The following is a 27939-nucleotide window of genomic DNA, read 5'->3' on the forward strand; positions in this document are numbered from 1 at the left end:
GGTGCTTTAAAGGTTTCCTTGGTTGTTGGCCTCGGTCACAAATTCAGCCTTGGTCTGTGCCTCTATTACCCAGCTGCAAAACAGGGATAGCGATATGGTAATTTCCAAAAGATTGCACTTGCCACGAATTGATTCCTAACAGAAATGCTAGGAATGCAATTTATAGGAGAAATTAATTAAAGACTGGTCTGAGTCCTGGCTGGGGAAAAATTATCAGACCCAGAGTATGATTGTTTTCTACATTTTCTTGAGGGTAGACGTTGCCAGCATTTCATAATCAGCTATTCTGGTCCAAACAGATACTTCAGCATTGTTATTTGTAGTCCACAGTAGCCTTCTATAATAGGCTTGAATGAAGCAAAAATTGTCTTTCACACCAGCATATCTGCGTGTACCAGAAGCATACACCTGACTGTCATAAACCCCTTTTTCCAAGGGCTAGATGGAGCCCATTTTTCTGATTATCCAGGGAATGGGTTTATTGTTCTTGACGAACAACTTGCTGTTCTTTAGGTTTATTCTCTTTTCAGTGGTTCTGATCTCAAGTTTGTGCCCCACAGCTAAAAACTGCATTTGAATGCCCTCTTAAAGCAGGTGCCTTTTCTTTTTTGTATGTAGTTAGAAATCAGGACTACTGTTCATTTGCTTGTAATATTTTTACAAGCAAAACAATAAGGAAAGCTGTACTTTTTACCTGGCTGGGTATGGTTTGCTGATGCAGTCCATCTCCCTGTGCGTTTCTCACTCTCTTGTCATGACAAACATCTGTGCTTCATGCAGATGTAGGTGTTTTGTTTTTGAAAGACTTGTGAAAGGTTTAGCTAACAGAAATTGCTGAACATAAGTATTCCCACCTCTTTTGTGTTCTCAGAGCATATATTCAGAGCATATGTTCTCTGGCATATATTCAGAGTTTGGGGGGTTCTTGAGGAAGACATAAATGTGTGTTTGTTCCTGCTCTGGATGCAGTCTCTAGGAAGACACCTCCTGTGGCTTTACGTTTACAGAACTTTGCCTTGTTTTCTAGGGAGTAGAGTTTGGATGTATATCATAAGGAAAGTTGAATTTGAGAGAAATGATACCCTCTTCCTTTACCTGGCATTTTGGTAGTTTCCTTTTTGGTTTTGTGACAAGTTGTTTTTTTAGGTCACTGTTGTTGTGGCCCACACACAGACAAATTGCCCTTTTGTTCTCTGCAGCCTTCTGAGTCCAGAAGACAGTATTTGCTTTTGTAAGGGAAGTTACATTTAAGTTTCAAATTCATTGCCCCATTGAATTCTTCCTAGATGAGATACCGCAAGGAAAGAGAAAAAAGAAACTCTTCCTAAGATATGCCCATACTGGCAGAACTTTTACAACTTCAGGCTGTGTGCATTTTGCAGCCAGGATAGGGTCTCTTTGTGTCATGATGTGTGGGCCATGCATGGCCTCATCTTCTACACTAACTAAAGCCTACATGGCTGGGAGGACATCTTGCTCCTTTGCAGTTTGTATTCATTCATTCTCTAAGAAAATGGGGTTTCAGGGAGGGCTTTTACTAAGCACCTTGTAGATGTTACTGTCCACTAACACAACGTACTGTTTATATGCCTTCCCTTTCTCTTCCTTCACTGGGACAGCAGTGGATTGGATATTTGGAGACTGATTTTCTTTAAAAAAAAAATATATATATATCAATAATAATTTAAAAAAGGACTGTGTAACCATTAATGATTTGTTATTGTGTCTAGGAGCTACTGTGCTGCAGGACTTTGCTCTAATAGTGCTTTCACAAGAGAGAACTAATTTGACTAACTTTATTAATTCCAGTTTGTTTTAAGTTTGCTCACTAGTAATTTAATGCAAGATGCTTCAGCTGAAGAGGCCATGTCAGGACAAGGAAGAGCAGAAGGAAAGTGCCAGGAATCATTATTGTTTATTAACCACTGCACTCGTCAATCTTGACTAAAAGCACAGCCCATCCGTTCTGGACGGGTGGACAGAGATACAGAAATATCATTAACGGTGGAAAATGCTTCTTTTCAGGTCAGTCCATAATGGACAGGCATTCAGACAACACCCACAGCTCCACTCCCATCACCAAATATTATCTGCATTTCAGTTGGTCTCCTCACAATCTGAACTCACAGAGCTCAGCAGCTTTGTGGATGGAAGGAGCCCTGCCCCTAGCCAGCTGTAGTATCAATTAACAAATACAGTTTTCTCAACCCAAGTAAACATTACAAAAAGGTTAAGTGTTGTTATGAAGTGTTTTTTTAATTGCTTTTCAAATTATTAAATGATTAATACTTATGTGCTTTGCTGGATCGGGCCTGGCACTTTGTGCTGGCAACATGTACATCTCGCAGCAATTCTTGAAACATTAAAATTTAAGGGCTTATTTTATTCTGTTTAGACAAAGGTTTAATAACTGATTTCAGCAACTGCAAAGCATTGGACGGGTGACTCAAAGCTCTGACCTGTGAATCAGGGCTGAATGAATGTCTCCAAAAGGTTGGAGGAGGGAATAGTACTACATGTGCCAAGTTTGTAATGAGAAATCTAACCCCTGCTCAGACCACTTGTGGTCATTAAAGATCGCATTTCACTTTGAGATGTTTTCTTGCATCCTACCCAAATTGCAACTTGAGTAGTTGAATTCTGCTTGCTAAAATATCCCTGCAGTTTAATTGGAGACATGATGTTTCCTTTCCCCTCTAAAGAGCTTCGTTGTATAAGGCTGTGTTGCTGTTATAATATGTGCTATATAATCTATAGAACACACAACAAAATAAAAAGAAAAACAACCAAAAACCCCGTGAAAGCTGCTGCTAAGTTGCTAGCTTTCTATCATAACAAATAGAATTAGGGGGAAAGCTGGTTCTTAAGAGCCCAATTCAGCACCATGATCTGTATTACTTTGCCACACTTGCAAACCATGCAACAAACCCTTGTGCACCACAGAGGCAGCATTTTTCCATTCACTCTGCATGTGTGTAAGCCAGCGCTCAAGGCACAGCATCAAGTGCCTGGTCCTAGACATAACATCTTTGGCAATGAGCCTGTTAGGCTTAGTGGTATGATGGCACAGCCTAGAAACAAGCAATAATTCTAAAACATGGAATGGATCTTCAGACAGATTGTGTGTGTCATGACTTTTTGTGGATAAGATTTAAGTATTTTATGGGGAAAGGGTTTTATTGGATGACATTCGGTGATAGAGGGGATGGAAAGAGATTGCAGTTTAATTAAAATTCTAATCCGAAGTTTGACAATTTTTCTTGCCAGGTCAGCAGCCTGCATGTTCTGTTTGTTATTCCCATGAATTAAATGGGCTGACAATCATCAGCTTTTTCAGAAATGCCGGTAAATCCAGCTAAAAATTAGCAAACATCCATATGTTTCAGAGCAGCTTTGAGCAGGGATATGTCACGCAGCAGTTTTCCATCACTCTACGTTTAGGAGCCTTTCAGAAGCACCGATGTAGTCCACTGGTGCCAGTGCTGAAACACAAAGGAAAGGCACCTTCTGCAGTAGGAAGTTACGTTATTGCCCTGTGCTGCTGAAATCTCACTGGTATGTTCCTGTTTTCCAGGTAGTTAAACAGTGTTGCCACAAAGGTAGCGCTCAGCTTTCACCAGCCATGAGGCTTCCTCTGCTTTGTGCCTCTGTGATGCTAATGAGTCTGTCCCAGTGCCGAGCTGTCAGCTTCCCTGAAGATGAGGACCCTATTAACATTGTTGACTACCACTGTAAGTAATCCACAAATGGTGCTAGCCACTAGGAAAAAGTTGTAATGCTTTTTTTTTTTCCCTTGGGAAGTTACAAAAAAAAAAAAAATCTGTTTCCTTTCAAATTGAAATGTGTTTACTGGCTTTGTATCTTTAATGGAACACTTAATCATTTTCTTAAAAAAGCAATCAGAAATACAGCAATAACTTCAGGAAAAAGAACATTTGCTGACATTAGCCATCTTTTTCTCATTTATATTCAAGACATTACTCAAGGAATTTAGTTTAAACCCTTCTACACCTAGTATATACAGCTAATCAATGCCATATATTGATTCTTTAGCTCTATAATCCTGAGTGATGGTGTAGCCCATTTTTACTTGCAGATTCAAGGCAATATCCAGTATTTAGAGGACGCCCTTCAGGCAATGAATCTCAGCACAGACTGGACTTCCAACTGATGTTGAAAATTCGAGACACACTTTATATCGCTGGCAGGTAATTTTCCTTTAGTCAGTTTATTAGTTTAAAATTCTTTTCTCTTCTGGTTTTGCATTGATGTGTAAAATTCATTTAAAAAAAATCTGCAGAATATGATAAAAATTAAAACTGGGGGAGGACTTCCCAGAGAAACATACCATATCTATGGCCAGTGCATGAAAATTGGATTTGAAGGCTGCAGTTACTGTAGTTATGCTAAAACCAATGATCAAATACTCTTTTCCCTCCTTTATATTAGTGCTCTGATAAAATCGTCTCCTGATTATTTTAAACTTGGACTGACACATCAGGGACATAGGAAGTGAGTGTGAAACACTTGAATATTTACAGTCTGGATTAGTCTTCAACATAATGGAAAGACAGGGCAATGAATAACTGGATACTATAAGTGCAATCTAAGGTCCACACCAATAAAGTCAACATTACCCTATTTGCCCATGCGCAAACTTCTCCCATTTGTATTAAATGCAGAAAATTCATAAGCATTTCATACAAACTTTTTGTCTAACAAAACACTCTAAAAATAGATTTAGCTCAACAAAACTAAGTCCAGTTAATTAATGAAGTGACTTGTGTCTTTTTACTCTTTGCAAACAGGGATCAAGTTTACACTGTAAACTTGAATGAAGTTCCAAAATCGGAAGTTACTCCAAGCAGGGTGAGTAGATAGAGGAATTGGCAAGGGAGGCTTGGAGGTATTTTGTTTGTTTGTTTGTTTGTTTGTTTTGTTGTTGTTTTTTTGTGGAAAGAAAATGAACTTTTTTCTGGTTTGATCTGAATAGAAATTAACATGGAGGTCAAGGCAGCAGGACAGAGAGAACTGTGCAATGAAAGGCAAGCATAAAGTAAGTTTATCACATGCACTGTCACCTACTAATGTGAATTGTATACATGAAATATGTGATTGATACATCTTAACTCTCTTTTCAGGATGAATGCCATAACTTCATTAAAGTCTTTGTTCCAAGAAACGATGAGATGGTATTTGTCTGTGGAACAAATGCATTTAATCCTATGTGCAGATACTATCGGGTAAGGATATTGAATATGTCATTAATCTGTTACTGGTTTTGCTTGCACTAATTATGCTGTAGCATATACAGCCAGTGTGACTGGAGAGTGTTTCAAGGTGAAATAAAACCAGACAGAAGCCAGTTTGCTAAATTAAGTTTTGTTGAAAGACAATGTTATGTTTTTGTGCCAGTATACAAAATAGAAATGACACTACCACCCATTTATTTTTCTTCTCTAGCTGAATACGTTAGAGTATGATGGGGAGGAAATTAGTGGTTTGGCAAGATGCCCATTTGATGCCAGACAAACCAATGTCGCCCTCTTTGCTGGTAAGAACTTTTGCTTGTAATGAGTCTAAATGATTAATGACACCAGAGGAGCCAGAGAGCTTTTAAAGCAAGCACAAGAAAACTAAAGGTGTCAAGGTGCCTCTACTCTTAAATTTTTTAAAGGGCCTCCAAAGGATTAGAAGCTGACCTGTTAATAAATAGGTTACAGCAATTTGGGGAAGAATGGCAGTAAAAAAATGGGGACAAATACAGGCTAGTCAGAATTCTGTAGATTATTAAAGGCCTCTTAATACCACATTTTCAACTTCCGTTTTAGATGGAAAATTATACTCAGCAACCGTAGCAGATTTCCTGGCAAGTGATGCTGTTATTTATCGCAGCATGGGGGATGGATCTGCCTTAAGAACAATAAAGTATGATTCCAAATGGATAAAAGGTAATTTGGGGGAGTGTTTTCCCATATACACGGTGAATGTAATTTCAGTGGCACAGAGAGTCAGGTAATTCACAGCCAGCATGTTTTACTGTCACCATACATGCGGCTTTCAACGTAGTATGATCACAATAAGAAAGCGGTATCAATAAAGCAAATTTTTTGTTAAATACATCAGTGAATGAATCTGCAGTCACAAAATAACTATGCTGAAATGCAGTTCCTTTGAGGCTTTTTTTATAGTCCATTAGCCAACATTAAAGCCTTAAAGTCCATTTAAGCTCCAGTGCACCCATATTTGGACATCCTCAAGTGTCTGGAAGACTGGACTTCTTGTTAGCTGGTATGGAGAAGCTTCTCCTGTGGGAGAAAAGCTGCCAAATCACACAGTGTAGTCAGTGTTGTATGCCAGTTGAACAATTTTTTGAAGTAACTTTCTCCTTGCTCTTTATTACAGAGCCACACTTCCTCCATGCCATAGAATATGGGAACTACGTTTATTTCTTCTTTCGAGAAATTGCTGTAGAGCACAATAATTTAGGCAAGGTGGGTATCCTTACAGCAAGCTATCGCTAGCTACAAGTCTTCGCAGAGTTAGATCATCCTAAAACAGCAACAGTAACAAGCACAGTTTACTGTAAGAAGAAGGGACTAGTACAAAGTTTATGTAGTTGTCCCAACTTTATAATTTACAAGGAGGAAAAAAAAGGAAAAATAGAACAGGGCATTCTTCAACCAAAAAGTTGTTTGTATTCCTTATGGCTTGCAATTAGGAGAGCTCTCTACAGGTATCGTTCTGTGTCACTATTGCCTTAACTGTTGTGGCAAGTAATGGAAAATCCGAGTGTTTTTGTTTTGTTTTTTTTTCATGCTTATTAAAGGAACAAAAGAAAACAACACAAAAGAAGAGTTTCAAAGAAGTTTCTCGAATGTCCCTGGGTATTGAATAATTTAGTCATACCAGTACAGAGTATAATACTCATGCTTCACCATGGAAGGATATTCTATAATAAATTATTAACTCCTTTACACATGGTTAATTAAAGTCTTTAAATCTCACTAACAATATGATTTTGAAGGCAAGAAGGGTAGGGACAAGCTGGCAGAGTTGCATTTGCTTGGTGATACATTAAAATGCCTGTGCACTAGCAGCTAAACATTGTTTGCTTTCTTCCTTTCTGCGTGGATGAATGACACCTGCCTTCCTGATCTTCAGTGTTTTTTTTATTATCTCAGAAATGAGAACTCTCACCCTTGCATCTCTCAAACCTTCCTCCTTTTTCCTTTTTTTTTTTTTTGTCCTTCACAGGCTGTGTATTCCCGTGTGGCACGCATATGCAAAAATGACATGGGGGGTTCTCAGAGAGTCCTGGAAAAACACTGGACATCCTTTCTGAAAGCTCGGCTCAACTGCTCAGTTCCTGGAGATTCATTCTTCTACTTTGATGTTTTACAATCTATCACAGACATAATAGAAATCAATGGAGTCCCCACGGTTGTTGGTGTATTCACTACACAGCTTAACAGGTGAGAGATGAGCAACCTTCCATCAAAGGTAGTTCTCTGCTTCTCTCTTACAATGAGATTGGTGCCATTGTAGTCTGAGTTCTCGCAACTATTTTTCTTATTTTACAGCATCCCTGGTTCAGCAGTCTGTGCTTTCAGTATGGATGACATTGAGAAGGTCTTCAAAGGGAGATTTAAAGAACAAAAGACTCCTGACTCTGTTTGGACGGCTGTACCTGAAGACAAAGTACCAAAGCCAAGGTAAAAAGTTTTTACTTATGATACCGTAATACTGTCCTTGTAAAGACCTATGTTAAATCAGCTGCACTCTTGAGTGACTTGTTCGGTAAAAATCAAAGCAGAGCTTTACACTTTAACCATAAGGATGCTCATTAGCAGGCTGCCTTCTCTCATTAACTAAAATACCAAGAGGGAAAAAACAATGTTGTTTTCCTTTCAGACCTGGCTGCTGTGCAAAACATGGCCTAGCAGAAGCTTACAAAACCTCCATTGATTTCCCAGACGAAACGCTGTCCTTCATTAAATCTCATCCTTTGATGGATTCAGCTGTTCCCTCAATTGTTGAGGAGCCTTGGTTTACCAAAACACGTGTCAGGTATGACATAATTCAGAGTTAAAGCATGTGAGAAGGAAAACAAGAAAACACACTGTTAGTTAATGACATGCCTTTTTGTCTTGATAGATACAGATTGACATCAATTGCTGTAGACCACGCTGCTGGACCATACCAGAACTACACAGTCATATTCGTTGGCTCTGAAGCAGGAGTAGTACTTAAAATCTTGGCAAAGACCAGGCCTTTCTCTTTGAATGACAGTGTATTACTGGAAGAGATTGAAGCATATAATCATGCAAAGTAAGTATTACCAGAACACCTAAAATACGTAGCTTTTCATCTAGTCCTTGGTACCTAGCTAAATAAAAATGATGGTGAACCAAAACTAATTCATTATTACCAACATCATCATTTGTCATTTCACAGTGTTTCTCATGTTGAATAACCTGAAAATATTTGGTTACTTGCCATTTTGCTTGGGTTGAGTGAACAACCTAACCTAATTCCACTCTAGTGACATCAGTGATACAGTCTAATTCTTCCACAAATAGATACATTTCTTACTGAATATCAAACATCAGAACAATCTGCTGTTAAAAAGCAACGCTGAGAGCTTATCTTGAGGGTTTCTCAACAGTGAACAATAATAAATAAACTACATCTAATCATTTTAAATTTATTTATTCTGGAAAACAGAATTTGGAAATGGAAGCAGTCCAATTAGACTCTACAGGTGCCCAGTACAGGACTCCTGTTCTGCTCTGTTGAGATATTTATGTCAACTGGGAGAACAAAGAAAATGAATTTGTATTTTTCTCCTGCATAATTCAGCAAAATAGTCACCTAGCTGTAAATAAGAGTCAGAAGTCAGTATTGATAACCCAGCTTATCAAATCATGTTTGCTTACAAACCACTCATAAAAGACTAGTACGTTATATAAGGAATTATTTTTTAAGTATCTATACAAACAATAAATAAATAAAATGTTTTCAGCGTAAGCTCTGCCCAAAGTACTACAGTTGTAAAATAATGGCTTCCCATTATTTTTCTTAACAGGTGTAATGCTGAGAGTGAGGAAGACAGAAGAGTCATCTCCCTTCAGCTAGATAGAGACCACCATGCTTTGTTTGTGGCATTCTCCAGCTGCGTCATTAGAATTCCTCTGAGTCGGTGTGAGCGTCACGGGTCATGTAAAAAGTACGGCCCCGTTCCTGAGCTCTTCCTTAAAGGAAGGGTGCCAACATCTCTGGGGAAGGAAATAAAAAAAAAATGCATGATTTTTTGGGGTTTTTCTCTTTCAAGGGCATGTATTGCTTCACGGGACCCATACTGTGGCTGGTTAGACCATGAGGCATGTGGAAGAGTGACACCGGGCATGCTGTAAGTACTCCTTCTCAAATTAGCCCAGCATCTCTACCATGTATTTTGTAGACTATACAAGCTTGTATCCTGTGCCTGTTCCCTTGCACTCAATTAATAAATGTCCATTTTTTAGAGCTGTTTTTTCAATGTACTATATATATGAGAGAACAGAATGCTGAAGTCTGAACTAATTCTGCAAACTCTAAGTGAAGACTTCCTTTCAGTGGGAGTTTTACGGGTGTGTGTGAGGACAAACAGACCTGCAGGAAGAGCTGTTGGAAGCAGGAAAGCAACAAATTGCTGCCTGTAAACCTGAGCAGCTCAGACAGGACAGTACACGCTGTCCCCTCCCAGGCCTGCTCACAGCCAGGGCACAGTCAATTGCGAATACAAAAGCACAGGTTTCAGAGTGGGGAAAAAAGAAAGATTTTGCCTCCACACTGAAACTAGGGTGATATATATACATATCAAAGGCTTTTTGCACAGATCTAGTCTGTAATATATAGTGCATTAGCAGCTGTATCTTAAAAAGAGGCCTTTGTAGCAGGCCAGCTCAAACTTCAGCTTAGTATAATTGCACAGTTCTATCCAAAGCCAAGAGCACACCCGATGCAGAAGATGTGACAGGGTCACTATGAAGAACATGATCTTTTCTACTGCCTGGCATTGTATATACAATGTTAAAGCCTGGATATAAACAAATTGTGTGTTTTATAAAACAATTTATTTTTGGCCATACACTAGATTTTGCCTCTCTATGGTGACTGAATGTTTCCATTTATTGCTTTCAGGAAAAAAAATCACCATTTTTTCCCCTATTAATACTGTTAATTGCAGGTTCTCTTTATTTGTTTCATACAACCACAGCACTGGAGGATATGTACAAGATGTAGAATATGGCAACACAGCGCAGCTTGGGGACTGCCATGGTAAGGCATAGTCATTGCTTTTCATTTATAATATCTCAGCAGTAGTCTGTGGCCACGCTTCACTATAGATGTTAAATTTATCATGAGCTTTTCAGTAACAAGATGAACACATCACCTGCTGTTACTGTGAATGTTCACAAAGCTGAACTTTCTGGTCCTGGGTGGCAGAGTTTTGTCTTTCTTCTCCTTCACCGGTTTACAACTACTTGGGGTCTACAGCAAAGTATTGAAGAATTTATTTTTTATAACCAGTAATATTTTAGTTTTTATTTTCTGTCACTCAGGTTTGAGATCTTTTGCTTTCTTTTTGTTACTTTTTACTGATTACTTGTTCCTTTAATTCTTTTAGAAATTTTGCCTACTACAGCTACACCAGATTACAAAATATTTGGCGACCCAACATCTGGTTAGTTTTTTTTAATTTTTTTGAATTAATGACCTTTACTTTCCTTCAGTTCAGCATTTTCAGCCCTTTTTTCCTTCCTTTTGCACAGTTGGCAGTCCTTCATTTTTGTGCTTTTACTCATGTTCCCACTGATGGTAAAGATAGTCAGACTCTTCTCACTCAGCACTTCACCCTGTGTAGTCGCATGTTAACAGCTCATTATTTATTGAGACATCTTTTATTAAAGAGCCTGATTAACGTAGATGACATCTTCACTTGCACGAAAGTCCACTAAGCTTTACTCTGTATCCCCAGCCATGCATTTGTGAATGCCCCTATTGGTCATCTCTAGTAGATGAATGGCAGAATTTCATCATCTTCCTCCTTACCTTTCCCTTCGTCTTTCCTTCTTTCCCAGCAAGCTTTTTGTACAAATACACATTTCAGAAGATGTGTATTTCTGTATTTTTAAAATGCTATAAGTCGTTTGTGCTAATGGAGAAAATTTAATATCACAAACTGTGTAGCCGAATGAGGACTTGTGCAGACAAAGGTAGCTTAGGAAGCTTTATGTGTTGCTGTCAGAGAGACTTTCACATCCTTTTGACCTTCAGTGATTTTTTTCTAACGATGTTTTCATTGTCAGCCCTTGGTGTTCCAGGAGGCAGGACGCAATGCTCCTCTGTTGAACTCAAAAGGAGAACCTGTATTGACTTCAACAGGAGCAAGACTGAGCCATATTTTCCAGCGTTCCTCCTGGAACTTGATCTCTGGTTTCAAACTGAGGGCATGTTTGACTGACAAATCTGAGAAGAATCTTTACATGTTTAATTTGTAAAAGTGCAACAACATTTTATTTTTTTGTTTTGGTTTCTGATTATATTTATACTTCTGTAACTTGACAAGAAGTAATGTCTGAGACAAATATTTTCCAGATATATTAACCATAATGTAAGTTAGATACTTGCTTAGGAAAGCAAAGCAAAACTGTGTTATATGGAAATGCTACCTTGCTTCAGTTAGTGGTTATCAATTGAATTTTCAAAGTGATATTTTAGAACAGATACAATTGAACCTGATTTTCAAGTCCTGAATGAGCAGGCTTTTGGAGTACATTTCTCAGTCAAATCTCATGTCACAGACATTCACTCCTAAACCTAATGGGACAGTGAACACAAAATACTTGAGTGTGCAAAGTAGATTTTGGATTGTAAACTCAATTTGGTATGTTTCCTACTCATACATTTACACATTGGCTTTAGTGATTCTGTTCAGTAAATGTATGACAGAGGAGCCAGAATCTATACGATATTGTTCCTTAGGAACCATTACAAAATAGAGGTTAAGAACATTCCTTTCATCGTCCCCTCAAGAAATGGCTCATTCAACAGTTCCTGGTATCCCGTAATAGCACTAATGGAGCTGATCTGGTTTCTCAGGAGTAACCTATAGTAAGCATGTATCTTTCTAAGTAAAATTATATTTTTTGGAAGATGTTTAGAAGGTAATGGAATGTGTTGTCTTCAGTGAACAATATGGCAATTAAGTAGCGAAAGTTGTGCTTTTCATCTCCACCAGTTGCTTATGTCAACTTTTGCACTGCTTTCATGTTTGACTTCTCTGGCTTTTTGGCTAGCAGCTGTTGATGCTTTAATGTGTTTTTTTTTTTTTTTTGTCATACTTAAAAGTTTTGAACCAATTGATTTCAATCAGTCCTCTGTAGTTCTACAAAGTGTAGTGGGTCACATTTTGCTGTCCAGTAACTCCCATTAAATACTGTCTCCAGCAATAGCTTAGATATGCCATGAAACAGCGAGGAAAACCTGACGACTGTAATACACATTAATAAAAATCTGTTTGCCACCACAGACATGGAGTTCTCCTCAGCTTCCATTACCACAATGGCAAGTATCCCAGTTATATCACCTAAAGTGATTGGTTCCTGGAAACCTAAAGTGACTGGCTCTCGGAAATTTGTAGTTCAAGATGACCCAAACACTTCTGATTATTCTGATCCATTATCAGGTGTCCCAAAGGGTAAGGCCTTACCAGGGAATACATTGCAGCTGAATGGAAACCTGATAGTCTCAGCATTTTCAAAGGTTTAAATGTAACAGCCGTGATTGTTGGGCTATATTTTACACCCATTTCCTGTGAATATGCAGACAGTGCAATCATGATTCTCATACCTATTTAACCAGCATTCAAAGTGCTGCTTAGAGCTTATAATGGGAAACACAGATAATAAGCTCAGCGTTTTATTCCTGGGGTACTCCAAAGCTCCCATTAAAATCAGTGGGAGTTCTGGATGCATTAAAAAAATTAAATTCAGGACTTATCTGCACCTCTGGTGGTTGTTTTCAAACGAGTCGAGTTTGGATAAGACTATTAGTCCTCACGAATGGTTGCTTACAAGAGCTTAATGGTGGTTTTTTTTTTTTATTTTGGTTTTGCAGCGGGCAGGGGCAGGAACAAAGCGAAACACAGCTCCATGACACGGAGCTTTAAGTGGGGCATATCCCAAACTGCTGCCTGCTGCACGTTTGTGAAGAATGTGGTCAGATCTGAGTAAGGATGTGCTGAATTTTTATTTTCTGGATATGAGGATCAGTTTAAAAAAGGTCTCAGTACATGGAGACACAGACATAGATTTTAATCTGAACACAGAAAGAAACATGTACTGCATGTAATTCATCTTTTCTGTAGCCATTCTTTCAGCTAAGTGAACCTTTGATTAGGCTCTTACAGCAACAAAGATTTCAATTCAGCAGGACTATTGCAGTCAACCAAAGGCTCAAGAAGCTTCCAGCCCCATAAACAAAACTTAAGTCTTCATCAGTACACAGAATAGCTGTCTGACAGACATGTTTGCACAATTCTGTATTTATTGAAAAATCTCACCAGCCAAAAAAACATTTCTATTTTATTACCATTCACCAAAACATATCAGGTTTCCTATCAGCCATTATGGCAGTGCATTTGTCATTTTAATTTGTTGCAGTTATTTTCCATTTTGCTTTAAGTTTTTTGTTAACATTTGCTCTTGGTTCTGAATCATATTTTGTGTCATAGCTATTAGTGAACTTTATTCATGTTCTTTCTTCTTCTGCACAGTGCCATTAAAACCTATAACCCTGAACATTAACAATGTTCAAAGGCCTTGCCTCTAACAAAAATGAAGCTGTTCCTTCACTCTTGCTCTTTCATTTTAACATCCCTTGGGATAGTTAACAGAATTACTTTCATTAAAAACTAACATTGTCTTAGCTGCAAGATGTCTGTGGTTGCTTTAAAAGTCTCAAGAAACAAAGGGAGATGGTTAATATACGAATCACAAACTAATCCAGTATTCAACTTTGTCTAAAAAAAAGTTTTCTAAATTTTAACATTGTATAATAACCTTGCAAGGAGTGTTTTTTTACGTTATGCAAGTATTATGTAAGTTCATTATTGACTACAAGCAGAAAAGAAAAATTAGTGCTTTAATAGAATGCCGTAATCTTGAACTTAGAAAATTGTATGCTTACATAATGCAAAGTATGCCACTCCAAGGCTAGCAAGCTGTAGATATATTAGTTTACAAGTTTTGCATCAGATTATAATGACGTGGTTTAAACAATGCAGTATGTACATTATACAGTTCTACATAACATTTGCATAATCCTGTCTCTCTTTTGATACTGATTTATGAGTTGAGCAGAAAATTGAGAGAGAAATTCATCCTTGAGTTATTAATTGCTGTCTGGCCCAGTAGCACCTTCTAACACTCAATTTTCCAGCAGAAATCGTTAGTGTTATTAACATACAGGCCCCTATTTGTGAGCCTTAAAGGAAATCTGGGGGCAGGCTAAACCGATAGCATACAGTGTACACCCAAATGTAATATGAGGAGTGAAGCTCTGACAAGTATTCCTCATTATCAAAGAAAATGGACAGTCTTTGTTTAGGCTGATCAATGCTAACTCCGTCCTTTTTATTTATAAAATTATTTGCATTCACCAGTGCTGTGGATTGCAGATTTACACTAACAGTAGGTACAGAGCACTTGAAAACATTTAATAGACACTGCTGTCCTTCCCTGAGGCAGGCTAACATCTTCTGAAACAGATCAGTATGAAGTACATGTAAATTTATGATACACTGCATGTCTTTTGCAGGTGTAAGGTGGGAAGTGCAATCAGGAGAGTCCAACCAAATGGTACACATGAATGTCCTAATCACTTGTGTCTTTGCTGCTTTTGTCCTGGGAGCCTTTATTGCGGGAGTGGCCGTTTACTGTTATCGGGATGTGTTTGTACGGAAGTCCAGAAAAATACACAAAGATGCAGAATCTGCGCAGTCCTGTACTGACTCCAGTGGGAGCTTTGCTAAACTGAATGGGCTGTTCGATAGTCCCGTCAAGGAATATCAACAAAACATTGATTCACCCAAACTCTACACAAACCTGTTGACTAGCAGAAAGGAATTGCCACCAAATGGTGATACGAAGTCCATGATGATGGACCACAGGGGCCAGCCTCCAGAATTAGCTGCACTTCCAACTCCTGAATCTACACCAGTTCTTCAACAAAAGACTCTGCAGGCCATGAAAAGTCAGTCGGAGAAAGCACATAGTAATCTCAATGCTTCACGAAAGGAAACCCCACTGAAAAGCCCTCAGTTTTTTCCTTCCAGTCCTCCACCCCACTCTCCTCTAAGTCATGGACATATCCCTAGTGCTATCGTTCTTCCCAACGCTACTCATGATTACAATACATCTTTCTCAAATTCTAACGCGCACAAGGCAGACAAAAAGATGCAACATACTGATCATCCACTTACAAAACCATCCAGCAAAAGAGACCACAGGAGATCTGTTGATTCCAGGAACACCCTGAATGATTTCCTGAAACACTTAAATGAAACTACTAGTAATCCCAAAGCAATTATGGGAGATATCCAAGTGGCCCACCAGACTTTAATGCTGGATCCAATGGGAAATATGTCTGAGATCCCACCTAAAGTTCCCAACAGGGAGGCATCTTTGTACTCTCCTCCATCGACTCTTCCAAGAAACAGCCCCACAAAACGGGTGGATGTTCCCACCACACCTGCAGTACCAATGACCTCTTTGGAAAGGCAGAGAGGTTATCACAAAAATTCTTCACAAAGGCATTCAATATCTGCCCTTCCTAAAAACTTAAACTCACCAAATGGTGTTTTGTTATCCAGACAGCCCAGTATTAATCGGGGGGGGTATGTGACTCCCACAGCAGGCACAAAGATGGACTACATTCAAGGAACGCCTGTCAGCGTTCACCTCCAGCCTTCCTTGTCCAGGCAAAGCAGTTACACGAGCAATGGCACCCTTCCTCGTACAGGAATAAAGAGGACACCCTCCTTAAAACCTGACGTGCCACCAAAACCCTCATTCGTTCCTCAGACAACGTCAGTCAGACCACTGAACAAATACAGTTACTAGGACATCTGTCCTAAAAATGAGTGTGGCATTGACCTGTACAGGTTGTGAGATGATGTTGTGGTAGACACATAAGACAGAGACTTGCTTGTAATTACAGAGAACAAAGTGGCCAAAGAAACTGTCTTTATTTCAGCAACATCTGTGTCTTGCCACATGTAGCTATAGCAAGACTTTGTGTACTTGCTAAGCGCAAACAAACAAAAACAAAGGAAAGTGCTGGTCATTACATTTCTTTTGTTTGGAGCTAAGGAGACATGTAGCACAATGGGGTGGGGGCTACTTTACTGTTCTAAATAGCTAAAAATGTTCTTGGGAAAAAAAATCTGTAAGCAAATACTTGAAAAATGGGTTCCATTTTAGACTGCCATTAAGCGTGGTCCTTCCCATTAAATGTGAACATTTTAATATGTATGCATTCACCTTGCCTCTTGCACAAATGTCAGAAAATGGTAATGTCTCAATGAATATCTGGGTTAATAATCAATTTGCTGGAATTCAGTCTCTGGCCCAACTGTAGCATTATTTTTTTTTCTCCTTGTGTGTGGCATTTTGTTCATGCCACAGATAAAGCTGTGCGTGTGTGTGGGTGTGTGTGTGTGTACTGTACACACTAGGATGTACTTAGGTTCCCATTGCATCTTTTATGCTATGGAATTGTTTACATTGAGCATGACTGAACAAACATGACTCTGCCTTCTGCAGCCGACAGCTAAGTTCATTTTGGCAACAGCTAAGGAAGTACTGCACATTGCTGCCAGCCTTCTGGATAACACGCCTTGATGAACTAGTCGCCCAGTGAAAGAGAGCAGATACCTTTAATTCTTCATAACTCTGTTATGCTGCTATTGATTCAGAGCTGTACATTTCAAATATAGTCTTTTGGGCTGGAATGGGGGAGTTTTACTGTGTTTCCACGGTGCCTCCATCCAATACCTGGCCACTGTGAACTTGAGCCCCGTACGTCTCATTGAGGGCAGCTAATAATCAACAATTCATTTGGCAAAGACCTGTGTAACTAGAGAAGGTTACATTTTTGTTGCATTTAATAATGCCCTACAGTCTGATAGACTATTGTCTGTAGAAAAGAAGAAACATTAATTGGCCTGGAAAAAGCAGTCTGTGAAAAATCAACAGTAGTGCAATCAATTTGTTTTTGTTGTGTAATGTAAGGATTTTTTTTTCCAAAGTCATGCAGGTAATGACAATATTCTGTAAATATTATGTGTGAGTTTACCTGAATCTGTGCATTTTGTGCCTTATTCATGCAAATGATAAAAGTACTAAAAAACAAAACAAAACAAAACAACAACAACAACAACAACAAACCTGTCAGGTGTTCTCACTATAGCACATATCTCCTGAGTGCCAGTTGTAAAACCTCTCAACAGCAACCCCCCTGTCCCCCCCCCCCAAAAAAAATAAAAAGTAAGGATAATTAATAGTAACTAAAGGCAGCCTACAATCCAAGAAGACAGCAGCATTAAACCACCTTGCCATGATAAACATTCCACTCCAGCTCTCCAAAGGATCAAACAGTTATAATGTGAAATCAAATGAGGTTTCTAGGGTAATGGAACACCTGCTAAAGTTGTGTAAGCTATTTAGTAGGTTTTACAGTATCCACTTGCAGCTGATGTTCAACACAGATGGCTATTTTAGCTTGCAAACTACACACTACCACATTGTTTATTGAACATAACTATAGAAATAAACATGGCAGAGGAATATTCATGAATTAGCGGGACAAATAACTGCAATGGGTCTCAGAGACGGTGGAGATTTATGTTATGTGTTTGAAGGGGAGAAAAGGTTAGTCACTGAAAACTGGATCTCTGTTACAGAACAAAGAATAAAGGACAGAAGTAGTCATTTTTTCTTGTAAGGCTGTAAGGGACATTTATTTCCTGAGACCTCTGGATCCAAAAATCAATGATCTCTCTTCCTAAACACTTCTGTCTTGCAACTAAAACACTACAGATTAATAACATAAAAAGTACTTGGTTGTCAAAAGACAAAAACTGATCTGAATTCACTTTACAAATATTAATTAATACAGACTTGTGTGAAATCGAAAGATAAATGTATGTGAACCCTGATAACCTCCTGTAACATTGTGCTGCCTTGTAGATGGTTATGTGAGTTCTCTCAGTATTTATGTTGAAATTTCTAACATTCAACCTAGTCTTTATTCTGTTAATTTAATAATAAAAGATGCTTTATCCATTTGTGCAAAGGTAAACGCAGATTGTATCTTTTTTAATGGTACGGCATAAAAAAGTAACCCTTAAATGAAGCTGCTCTATACTATAGAGTACTTTAACATGTATAGATATCTTGTAAACTTGTATTGTGGATGTGTAAATAATACGTTCTTTGGGTTTTTAACACCGCATGTAAAGTGAAAATAAAATATTCCAAGGTACTGAATGTCTAACTTCATTGTTATTGAGGCTACCTTTAGGTGTTTTGTTGGGATTACAATAGAAAAAAAAATGCTTGCCTTTAATAGCTCGGTGATGAAAGCACAGAGACATCCCCTCATCAGCGTTACAGGGGCTCAAACAGCTTGCAGCAGCCAGTGGTGACGCGCACAGGTGTACTTCTATTTCGATTGCAGCTGCATGTTGACATGCATGTTCTTGAGGGAGCGTGTCTGTAGGTGACTGTCAGCCTCCTGAGTTAAATACAAACCATCAAAGTAACCGGTATGTATTAGGGAGTGAGTACAGAGTCAGAGCCCACATGACACACCAACCAGATGCTTTCAATTTGAAAATACATAATATATCCTACATGGAGGTCTTACTGGAGCTTGATACAGGGTACAGTTGAGCTTTGTTACCTATCAACCTCTTGTTAGGGTTAGGAGAACACTAACTTTGGGCAAACGCAGTAGTTTTGAAAGAAGATAGTCTTTTCCTTCTGAAATGTAGGTTTCAAAAAGATAGAGATCATTCCTGGCAAAATTAATTTCAGACCTACACATAGCAGGACATTCCTAAACACTTAATAATGCTTAATAATTGAAACTCACTTTTCAGACAGACAATAAAGCCCGACAGAAATATATATGCTGTATATTTAGTATGTGCCAACATCACACGTAATTTTAAAATAATCAGGGTAGTTTAGTATCACAAAACAAATATGATGTATTCTTTTAATTAAAAGCTGATTTTTAGATGATAAAAATGATTTGTTACAAAATTAGTGTCAAGGTATTAATCATTTGAAATTACTTTGCACATTATAACACTGCTAAACACTGCTAAAATTCCCAAACATATAATGCTTCAGTGTGTATTTTTCGAGTGCAGAAGCAAATTTAATTTCTTTTTATTGATGTGGTTTTTGTCAAATGCCTTCATATATACAATGCAAAGTCGAATGCATATAGCTGTCATTTGCTGCACGCCTGTGCTGCTTTTCCACTTAAAGTATGCCTTTGTCATGAAAGGATCAGCCAGGATGGCAAACCCTGTTCTCTCTGTGGAGGGTCACAGCCTTCTGAAGCACACCTACTCGAATAACTGTCAGTTAGGCCTCAAAGGGGAGGGGAGGGTATAACAGATTACAAATAGCTATTTTAGTGACACATAAAGAGTCCTTCTAGGACACAGACAAGGGATACAGTTATTTTTTTCCAGAAAATATTTGTATTTATCTATAGAGTGTCAAGTGAGCATTTCGCCCAGTCGTTTCTTTTGGTATAGCTTGAACCAGCATTCACGTAACCCCCGATGTGGTGGCTGGATGGGCCTAGCCAGCCCAACACACTTCTGGGCTACATGGTGGGTGCAAACACCACCAACACAGACCAAAAACAATACTCACCAATACTGGAAAAGCACAAGAAACTCACCACTGAGAGAGAGGGAACGTGGAACCAAAGGCTGACCAGCCACACCAGCACTTTTGCAGTGCTTCTTTGTTGTTAATGATAAAGCCAGAGCAGCCATCAGCAGACTACCTGTATGAAAGGGCACTGCAACAACCAGGAATGGCTTGGCAAGAACAGAAATGAAAGCCATTTCATCTCCTGGATGACTGCTTGGCTTTAAGCAGCCTAAAGTCTCTGCTGAGGACCAGACCCTGGCTACAGCGCTGCCAAGCGTGCGGAGGCCACCCGGGGCCAGCAGGCCAGGAGCAGCCCTGGGGTGGGCACATGAAGGCAGTGGTGAGGCTGCTGCCTGGCTCTGCCTTACTTTGCTTTTTGTAGCCAAAACATGAATAATTTTGAACAGCACACAGACAAGTGAAAAAAAGACATAACAAAACAAAAAGCACTACAGGCACATAGGAGCAAAATGATTGCAAGAAAACCAATTTGTAAAGCTGTAAGTAGCTATCTGTGCGACTGTGCTGCCAGCACAAACCTATAGCCTTTTAAATTGGGGTCTTAAAGTAATCAGAGTGATTACAAAAATCAGGATGCCTCTGTCTTAGTGCCGTCTTGCTAATGACTCAGTGTGTGACCCTGGGAAGATTATGCAGGATTTAGTCAGTATAATGGAGCCTCCGAAGGCAGTGTGCTCAGTCAGAGTGTGCACAGTTGCTCTGTTTGTAACACTTTCTACTTACAAAGGTTTTCTTCTTATTTTGCCTTCTCCCTTTGTAATTCTGAGCACTAGCAAGGACATCTTGCAGGTAAATAAAGAGAAGGAGAAATCCCTTCCCATCTGGGAAAGGTTAGTATTTGCAGGAGCGGGGAGGAGCTGGTATTTCCCCAGGTAGCTATTAATTCCATGGGATGGAAAAATGTTTTTTTTAAAAATTGATCAGGACAAAAACCCTCATAAATGCAGCATCTGGACTTCAGCTGGGAAGTGCAAGCTTTTCATATAAAAAGCAGTACCAGGAGACCCACCTACCAAGACTGCATTTGTTGTTCAAATGTCATCATAACACAGTATGAAAGAGCAAGAAACCAAAGGATTTGTAGGGAAAAAAAAAAAGCTATTAAATATTTAATTAGATTCAGCTTTGCTCAGGGAACTAGAGAGTCTCATATTGTATTCAGTCATACTAAAATGTGCAGCTGGTGTGAGGGCCTGTCTCTGGATCAGCCATTGCTGTTTGCCTGCAAACATTTTTGTAGACACGTCACATTGGCTTGACACACATCTGAAAGTATCATCTATCCTGAACTCTTGACCAAGAAAACATTTCTATTCTGCCTGAAATGAAATTTATTGGAAGCTCTGGTGTTATTAATGCATTTTGAATTCATCTGATGACCTGAGTTATGGTCTGCTTTCTGTTTTTTTTCCTACAGTCACCAACAACTTTTCTGAGCTCTGCTCGTATCATTGCTAAATCATAAATAAATCCAAGTGTGTGTCCTACAGCGAAGGCTGGTGACCAGAGCAAAGATGCCAGAGGGTGCCCATAGTTTTAGGTACTATTTGAGAATTCCTTGGGCTCTGAGAGATGCTGAGACCTCTCTGCCAGACAGACGACTCCTTCATGCCAGCCAGACAGTTGTATCTCTTGTGTGGCCTGATCTGCTCTAGTGCTTCAGGGAAGTGAAAGTAGAATAAAATCTACCACATGGACAAACTATCCTGACCATTGTCATGAATGGGCCCATCCAACAACAATCCAACCCGCACACATGCTGTTGTCCTTGTTTTGAGACTGACTTGAATGAAAATTAGCAAAGACTAACAGTTCTCAGTCAAGGCTCTTCTGTGGGATCATACCTAGCTGTTAAAGCTGTTTTGTAACTTTTTCCAGTAGCTGACCTTGCCATTGGCAAAGGCAGACCAAGAGCTAACTGGTTCACTTCTGTAGCTGTATCACAGCCATTAGCATGTGTCTATTCCTGCACAAAACTGGATGGCTGCCTAAGAGAAGAAAGGGGGCAACAGGATTTTAATTTGGGACACTTTAAGCATAGCCTTACTTCTCAAATCTTTGATTTACAATACTGGTCCCACATGAGGAAAAAAATAATCAAAAGTAGACCAGAGCAGATGACTCACAGAAGCAATGCAATGCTAGCTGTACCTTCCCTTTCTGTGCCATGAATATCCATGTGATTACTCTGATTTCCTCAGGAATACGTATTGGTCAATTAACAGCTTGAGATTTTTTTTGTTACAGACTAATGGCAAATTTTTATAATCAGGCTGTGCTGTATAACCATGAATGACTGTTAGTCACAGATTATTGTGCCTGGCCAATGATTAGGTGAGTGAGAGGCACTTCCAATATTAATGCTCTATGTGAGAATTGATTTCTGTGAAAGCTGATGCATGCAGCTCTGACATTCAGTCTCTGTCACTGGTAGCATGGGTGAAATACTGACTCCATCAAATGTGATGGCAGAGCTGCATGGGGTCAGGCCTTCACCCTCCATCACTTAGACATTCCCAGGAAGTAAATGCTAAGAAGGTGTGAGCAAGGCCATAGCAAAATGGGATGCACGTCTTCAGGAAGGCATTTTCTGTAACAGGACACAGCCCCAACATCATCTCTGGCCATGTATGTTCGATAAGGAGATCAGGGCTTCAGAGTAAGAAAAATGCCTGTGTGGGAACAGTCTGCTTTTCCTGCTTTTGGAGGGGTTTCCAGCAAGTGCTCTAATGGGAGCTGAACAGGCCCGCTTAGGCCAGCTGAATTTTTGTATGCAGAATCCTCTCACCATCCTCAGACCACAGTGTATGGTTGTAAGTTTGCCTGGCTTGAAGTTTTCTGGGGAAGTCTGTCATGTGACGGACTGAACTGTGACATCTGGCTCCAGGCACCAAGCTCCCAGGCACAGCAGACAACTGTATAAAGGTGCCCCAAGCACACTGAGGTTCGTCTGTGTGGAGCTGCTCATGATAATGGAAGCCAAAGAGGCTGTTCTGAGGGCATTTCACTTCCACTGGTAACAGCCCAGGTACAGACAATCAAAATACCAAAAATCTACTCAGGTATTCAGGAAATCACTGAGCTGAATTGAGAACCTGAACTGAAAGACAGTAAAAATGATTACTCATCCTTAAAATCCCTTCTAGGAGAGCCTTCAGATTAAGCAGGTCGTCTTGCATAAAGGTGAAGTCTTCCTTCTCCCCAGACTAAGGTGAGTTTGCTTAGCCAACTACTATTTTTATTGCAGCATGTATTTCTCTTTGACATACATAGAGTGCACATCTCAAATAGTCCTTCACTGTTCAGATCCTGGAGGATATCAGCTGATCCTAATGCACAACGTACCACTCTCCATGTGAGTCTTTCATCTGAAGTGACATCACGATCAAAGGCAAGGTTATACAGAGTGCAACACGCTGTGAGAAAGACACATGGTATTTCAGAGCTGCTTCATTACTGGGATGGGTAGTTCAGAAAGCACTTGAAAATGACATTTTACTATACGTTAAATATTCCATATTATAAGCATTCCTTGCTAGGTCCTGCTACTTCAGTTCAACTGCAGTACTTGGTAAAAGGCTGGCCTCCACAGGAACAGCACTCCAGCTAGAATTTCTCCCCATACTCTGAAGCAGGGGATGTGCCATGAAAGGCTCTGACTGCATAAGATATTCCAGACCAGGATGGACAAAATATCACATAGGACACAAAGCAAGATCAGATGGCAAAAATAGACTTTTTGTCACATTCCAGACTAAAAACCACTTAAAAACCTGTCATCTCAGTTTGGTAGGGGGAAGAAAATATCTGCCCTGAAACTAGTTGACAGAATGGACAGCTTTATGATGTTGGCTTCTAACAAAATCTTGCACAAATGCCACACAGTATTAACAGTGTCAGCAGTTTCTATGTAAATCCAGTTCTCCATTCTTTATAATTCTTGTGTTCTCTAAAATATAGTTTCACTTGTCCCATCCGGGATCATAACTAACCTGTCTTGAAACCAAATTTTTGTATTTTACTCCTTATTTGTTTTTTCATAAAATGCCAGTGAAGCCTTCTCCTCTCCCTGGCTGCTGCCTAGTAGCATGTTTTAGCCCCACTCCTCTCTGTTTCAGACCCAAGGTCAAGCTGTGGCAGGGAAACCCAGCTCCAGAAGCCAGACTGCACCTTTGCTGTCCTGTTTGCTGTGAGCCTCCAGGCTCACCACAGCATGAATAACAAGATGGCGCCATCTCCAGAGAAGTCTATTAGCTCTTTCCTATCTAGCATGGGCTCCTCCATCTCATCTATGTAACTTGGGTGTTCACATTTGTAACTCCGAAAATTTTCCCCAGATATCCATCAAACACCCATAAGTAGCTCATCTATAATAGCATCAGGCAGAGCAGTGGGGAGAGAGCCTCACACTGAACCAGGAATATAAAAGCAACTCTGGAAAACCGGTAGAAACCAGGATGAGCTATGTGTCTGAATACCACTCGTGCCTTTGAAAATCCCTTCAGCTGTTAGGTGCATTTAATCCTCACTCTCTGTTAACAAAGACGCCAGCTATGATGTGCAGGCACAGGGAAGAACCATGGCACCTCTGGAAAGCATACCAAATCCCATAATTCCAACCTGAAGAAGCTACAGACACCGACTAGCTAAACCTCATGATGAAGACAGGGTTTCAACCAATAACCACAGACCTACGAAGTCCATGGTAACTAACTCATTTAAGTATTTCTGAACTATCCAAATTTGCAGAATGTGTTTTCATTTGGGGGGTTATTTTTCCTACTTGGATTGCTTTGCTGTTATGGCTGTTGTTTTAAAATAAAGCAATTCTGGAATGTTAATAAATCTATGTGGATTTTTTTTCCCCAAGAATATTATACAAGTTGACATTAACTGCACAAGCCTGAACTCAGTTTCTGTCTGATTTAATAAATTTATGCAAGTCAACCAGCAATATATATTTTTTTAATTAACCCTGGAGGTTAAATGGAAGTTTACTAAAATCAGAATATGTTAAATGAATAATTTCTCTTGGCTTCTTTCAGGAAGTCTCTATCTTAGCCCAATAATCAGTTCAGCTGCAAAGAGATCAATAAGGTCTTTCAATTCAGTGAGTAGAAGGCATACATTAAAAAGTTGGTAACAAACAAGATAGACTGGAGAAGATATTACATCCTATTATGGGTTTTTTGACACTAAATCTATCTGCTAAAAATTCTTTAGAAAAGGTTACTGCCCATACAGTAATGTTGCCAAATGGAATAATTTGTTAGCATTACTTGAGAAGATTTCCTGGCATTTATCCATAAACACAAGTCTTGTCTGTTAAATCCTCCTTACAGAAGAAACCAGAGTTTTAATCCTGAGGCCAAAAATAGTTTCAGAAACCAAACATTGCTGGGTCTTCCCATCCCATAAATGGACAAAGCAGGTTATCATTTCCTAGGCTATAAAATCCCAGTTAAGAATACGTTCCTTCCTCATTAAGGAGACTCCCAGTCTAACAGCTCATCAGCTACAGCGTGCACAGCCCCAGACACACAGCCCACACCTCTTGGCCACTTTTATTAGGAAGATGTCTCCACAGAGCAATGGGCACTTGCTAGCCCCAGGAGTGGTCACTCAGGACAGTTCAGTGTGGGTCGTGCTTGTGAGCAAAGACTAAATTCAAGGTGACTTAGTCTCACAGAATTACATGGAACAGTACAAAACCCTCCAGTTGCATCATTTTTTCTTTTTTTTTTCTGTAATTATACTGATAGCTTGAGATCATTACAGATAGCCATCATCATCTTTCCATCAATCTCTTAAATCAAACGTGCAAACAAGAACTTAATGACAGAGCACCCACAGCAGTGCACTGGAGCTTAGCTGCGTAGCTCCCAGTGGAGCAAGCGTTTCCCCATCCATCGCAAGAGGCAGAGTTAATGTGCAAGAAGAATTTCATGCTGCAGAATTCCCTCCATGGATTTAAATCCTCAGAGAGAAAACTCTTGGTTTATTCTCATGATATTTCTGTAGAACAGAAATCACCTGGTAAATTACATCTGCTCATGTTAGGTGGTGATTGCCAACAGTGGTTGGGTTCTCATCACAGTCCCAGAGCTTTCCTCAGTGGCCCCATTTTGTTCTTGTTAAGCACACAAGACTAGCACTCAGAAAAGTGCTCAAAGTAAAGCACTTTATATTAGGTGCCTGACTGAAATAAGCATTTCAATTACATTCATTAAGGAAGTTATTACTTGTTAATTGAATAGCAACAGACTGCTAAGGATCACTTATTGAGGTCTAATAAGTATGTAAGAGCGAAATCTACTCTTCATGTAATTCCATCAGCAATAAACTAGTGTAATTAGCTTCTTACTAACAAACTTAAAATGTGGGGAATGTTGAGGCAGATAATTGGCACTTAGGAAGATACCTATAGTAAGTTAGTGCAGTATCAATTAACGTATTTACTAAATGGCAGTTTAAACTCTGAACAAATAATTGATACCAATGTGTTGTGGGTTACTTGGTTAAATGCTATTTAAATGCTTAACCTGTCATATTCGAAAAAAAATAAAGCAAGTCCTCTGTTCTTTTCTAAAATTATGCCTCATCACCAGTTGTATAACCTATGGATTACTTGCAATAACTGTCAGTAAGGTCTCTAGGGTGCTGGCTATACACAGAGACCTGTGGGTGATTCAAGGAGATGTTTGCCTGCCTGCTCAGGAGCCTCTTTACCTCTGATACCTCAGTTCCTCACTGTATGCCGGTTATTTAGCAACTCTTTTCTGTGAACTGTGCTTCTAGAGGAGTGCAAGTCCAGCTAATCCGTACTCCTTGCACTTAAGTAGACTCAGACACCACAGGACCTCACCCCCTTTCCAGTTTGATCAAATTTAAGATCATGCCTCATAACGGGGAAGTTTCATTTTATAGATCAAGCATCTGAGGCACCCAAGCAGTAACTTGACTTGCCCAAAGGTGACTCAGAAAGTTCACAGTAGCTCTGGGATCAATGCCTTCCCCGGAAGCTAGTACATATGAGATACCTTTCTATGCTGTTTGGACTCTGTAACCAACCTGAGCTGATGAAACACGGTAAACGTCAGTAATTGTCTGGTGGGAACGAGAAGCAGCAGAACTGACCCTTCATGTCTGGTCTTTTATCTTATCATGGCTCCGTCTCTTCCTCCAAATATTTTCCAGATGTTCTGGAAAGGCTCTGCCTCCCTTTTTGAAATGGAAATCCCTCTATTTGACATGCAGTTTGGTTGCAGGAAATAAAATAATTTGCTGTAGCACAGAGATTATGGAGGAATTCTGTTTGTATGCAGACCTCGAGCCCTCATTCCCAGCGAGGAGCTGCCTTGGGAGCAGCGGTAGAAGGGGAAGGTAAGAAACACCCACTTCAGGAAGTGGACCAGCCCTTGGTGGCAGAGGGGATGGTCTGGAGCTACAGCGAAGGTGTTTGGAGAGGAGGCAGAGTCACGCATGGAGGGGGGATGCTGCCAGGCAGAAACCAGGCAGGAGAAGGGAGGACAGCAGTGAGAATCCCCTACTGGGCATGCCAGGGTGTGGGGCAGACAAGGAGGGAGGCAAGAGGCATACAGAGCTGCGCTCTGGGAGCCTGGAAGAGAAGGGCAGGAGAACCAGGAAACAGGAACCTGTTGGCAAGGGCAGTATTGCCATTTTAAGAATATCTGTGCAAACCAATTTTAGAAACTTCTATTTTAAAACAGATTCTCTCCTCCCCCCTTCCCACACAAACAAACACACACTGATCCATCATGTGGAAATACTTCAGACTCATCTATTTAAAAAAATTGACAGCATATCCCTGTCAGCTAGGAGTGTGATATTTTTTCAGCTATGCCAGCAAAAGCTCTAATGTAGACACAGCTGTAATATGAGCAAAAGGGAA

At 39.7% G+C, this 27939-nt stretch overlaps 1 protein-coding gene and 1 long non-coding RNA gene across 19 annotated transcripts in view; one reads left to right on the plus strand and one right to left on the minus strand.

Annotated features, from left to right (window-relative positions):
- Positions 1-17594, plus strand: part of SEMA6D (semaphorin 6D) — a 261006-nt gene extending 243412 nt beyond the window's left edge. For 10 of the 18 annotated variants that reach the window (XM_013177265.3, XM_013177267.3, XM_067003864.1 and 7 more), the window contains 18 exons: positions 3575-3731; positions 4097-4208; positions 4809-4869; positions 4994-5056; positions 5142-5243; positions 5464-5554; positions 5832-5951; positions 6406-6494; positions 7258-7475; positions 7584-7715; positions 7915-8070; positions 8158-8331; positions 9089-9229; positions 9335-9412; positions 10232-10323; positions 10673-10729; positions 12578-12745; positions 14866-17594. In XM_013177265.3, coding sequence (XP_013032719.2) covers positions 3575-3731; positions 4097-4208; positions 4809-4869; positions 4994-5056; positions 5142-5243; positions 5464-5554; positions 5832-5951; positions 6406-6494; positions 7258-7475; positions 7584-7715; positions 7915-8070; positions 8158-8331; positions 9089-9229; positions 9335-9412; positions 10232-10323; positions 10673-10729; positions 12578-12745; positions 14866-16169 — 3315 coding nt within the window. In that variant the 3' untranslated portion in view covers positions 16170-17594. The remainder of the gene's footprint in view (positions 1-3574; positions 3732-4096; positions 4209-4808; positions 4870-4993; positions 5057-5141; positions 5244-5463; positions 5555-5831; positions 5952-6405; positions 6495-7257; positions 7476-7583; positions 7716-7914; positions 8071-8157; positions 8332-9088; positions 9230-9334; positions 9413-10231; positions 10324-10672; positions 10730-12577; positions 12746-14865) is intronic. The other 8 variants (XM_067003855.1, XM_067003865.1, XM_067003860.1 and 5 more) reach the window with 8 other exon arrangements.
- A 460-nt stretch (positions 17595-18054) lies between these two features.
- Positions 18055-27939, minus strand: part of LOC106033648 (uncharacterized) — a 129585-nt gene continuing 119700 nt past the window's right edge. Inside the window, exon 9 of the long non-coding RNA XR_010834243.1 lies at positions 18055-18843. This is a non-coding gene — a long non-coding RNA (uncharacterized lncRNA). The remainder of the gene's footprint in view (positions 18844-27939) is intronic.

Source organism: Anser cygnoides, chromosome 11 (assembly GCF_040182565.1).
Source record: "Anser cygnoides isolate HZ-2024a breed goose chromosome 11, Taihu_goose_T2T_genome, whole genome shotgun sequence".
Taxonomy (NCBI): Eukaryota; Metazoa; Chordata; class Aves; order Anseriformes; family Anatidae; genus Anser; species Anser cygnoides.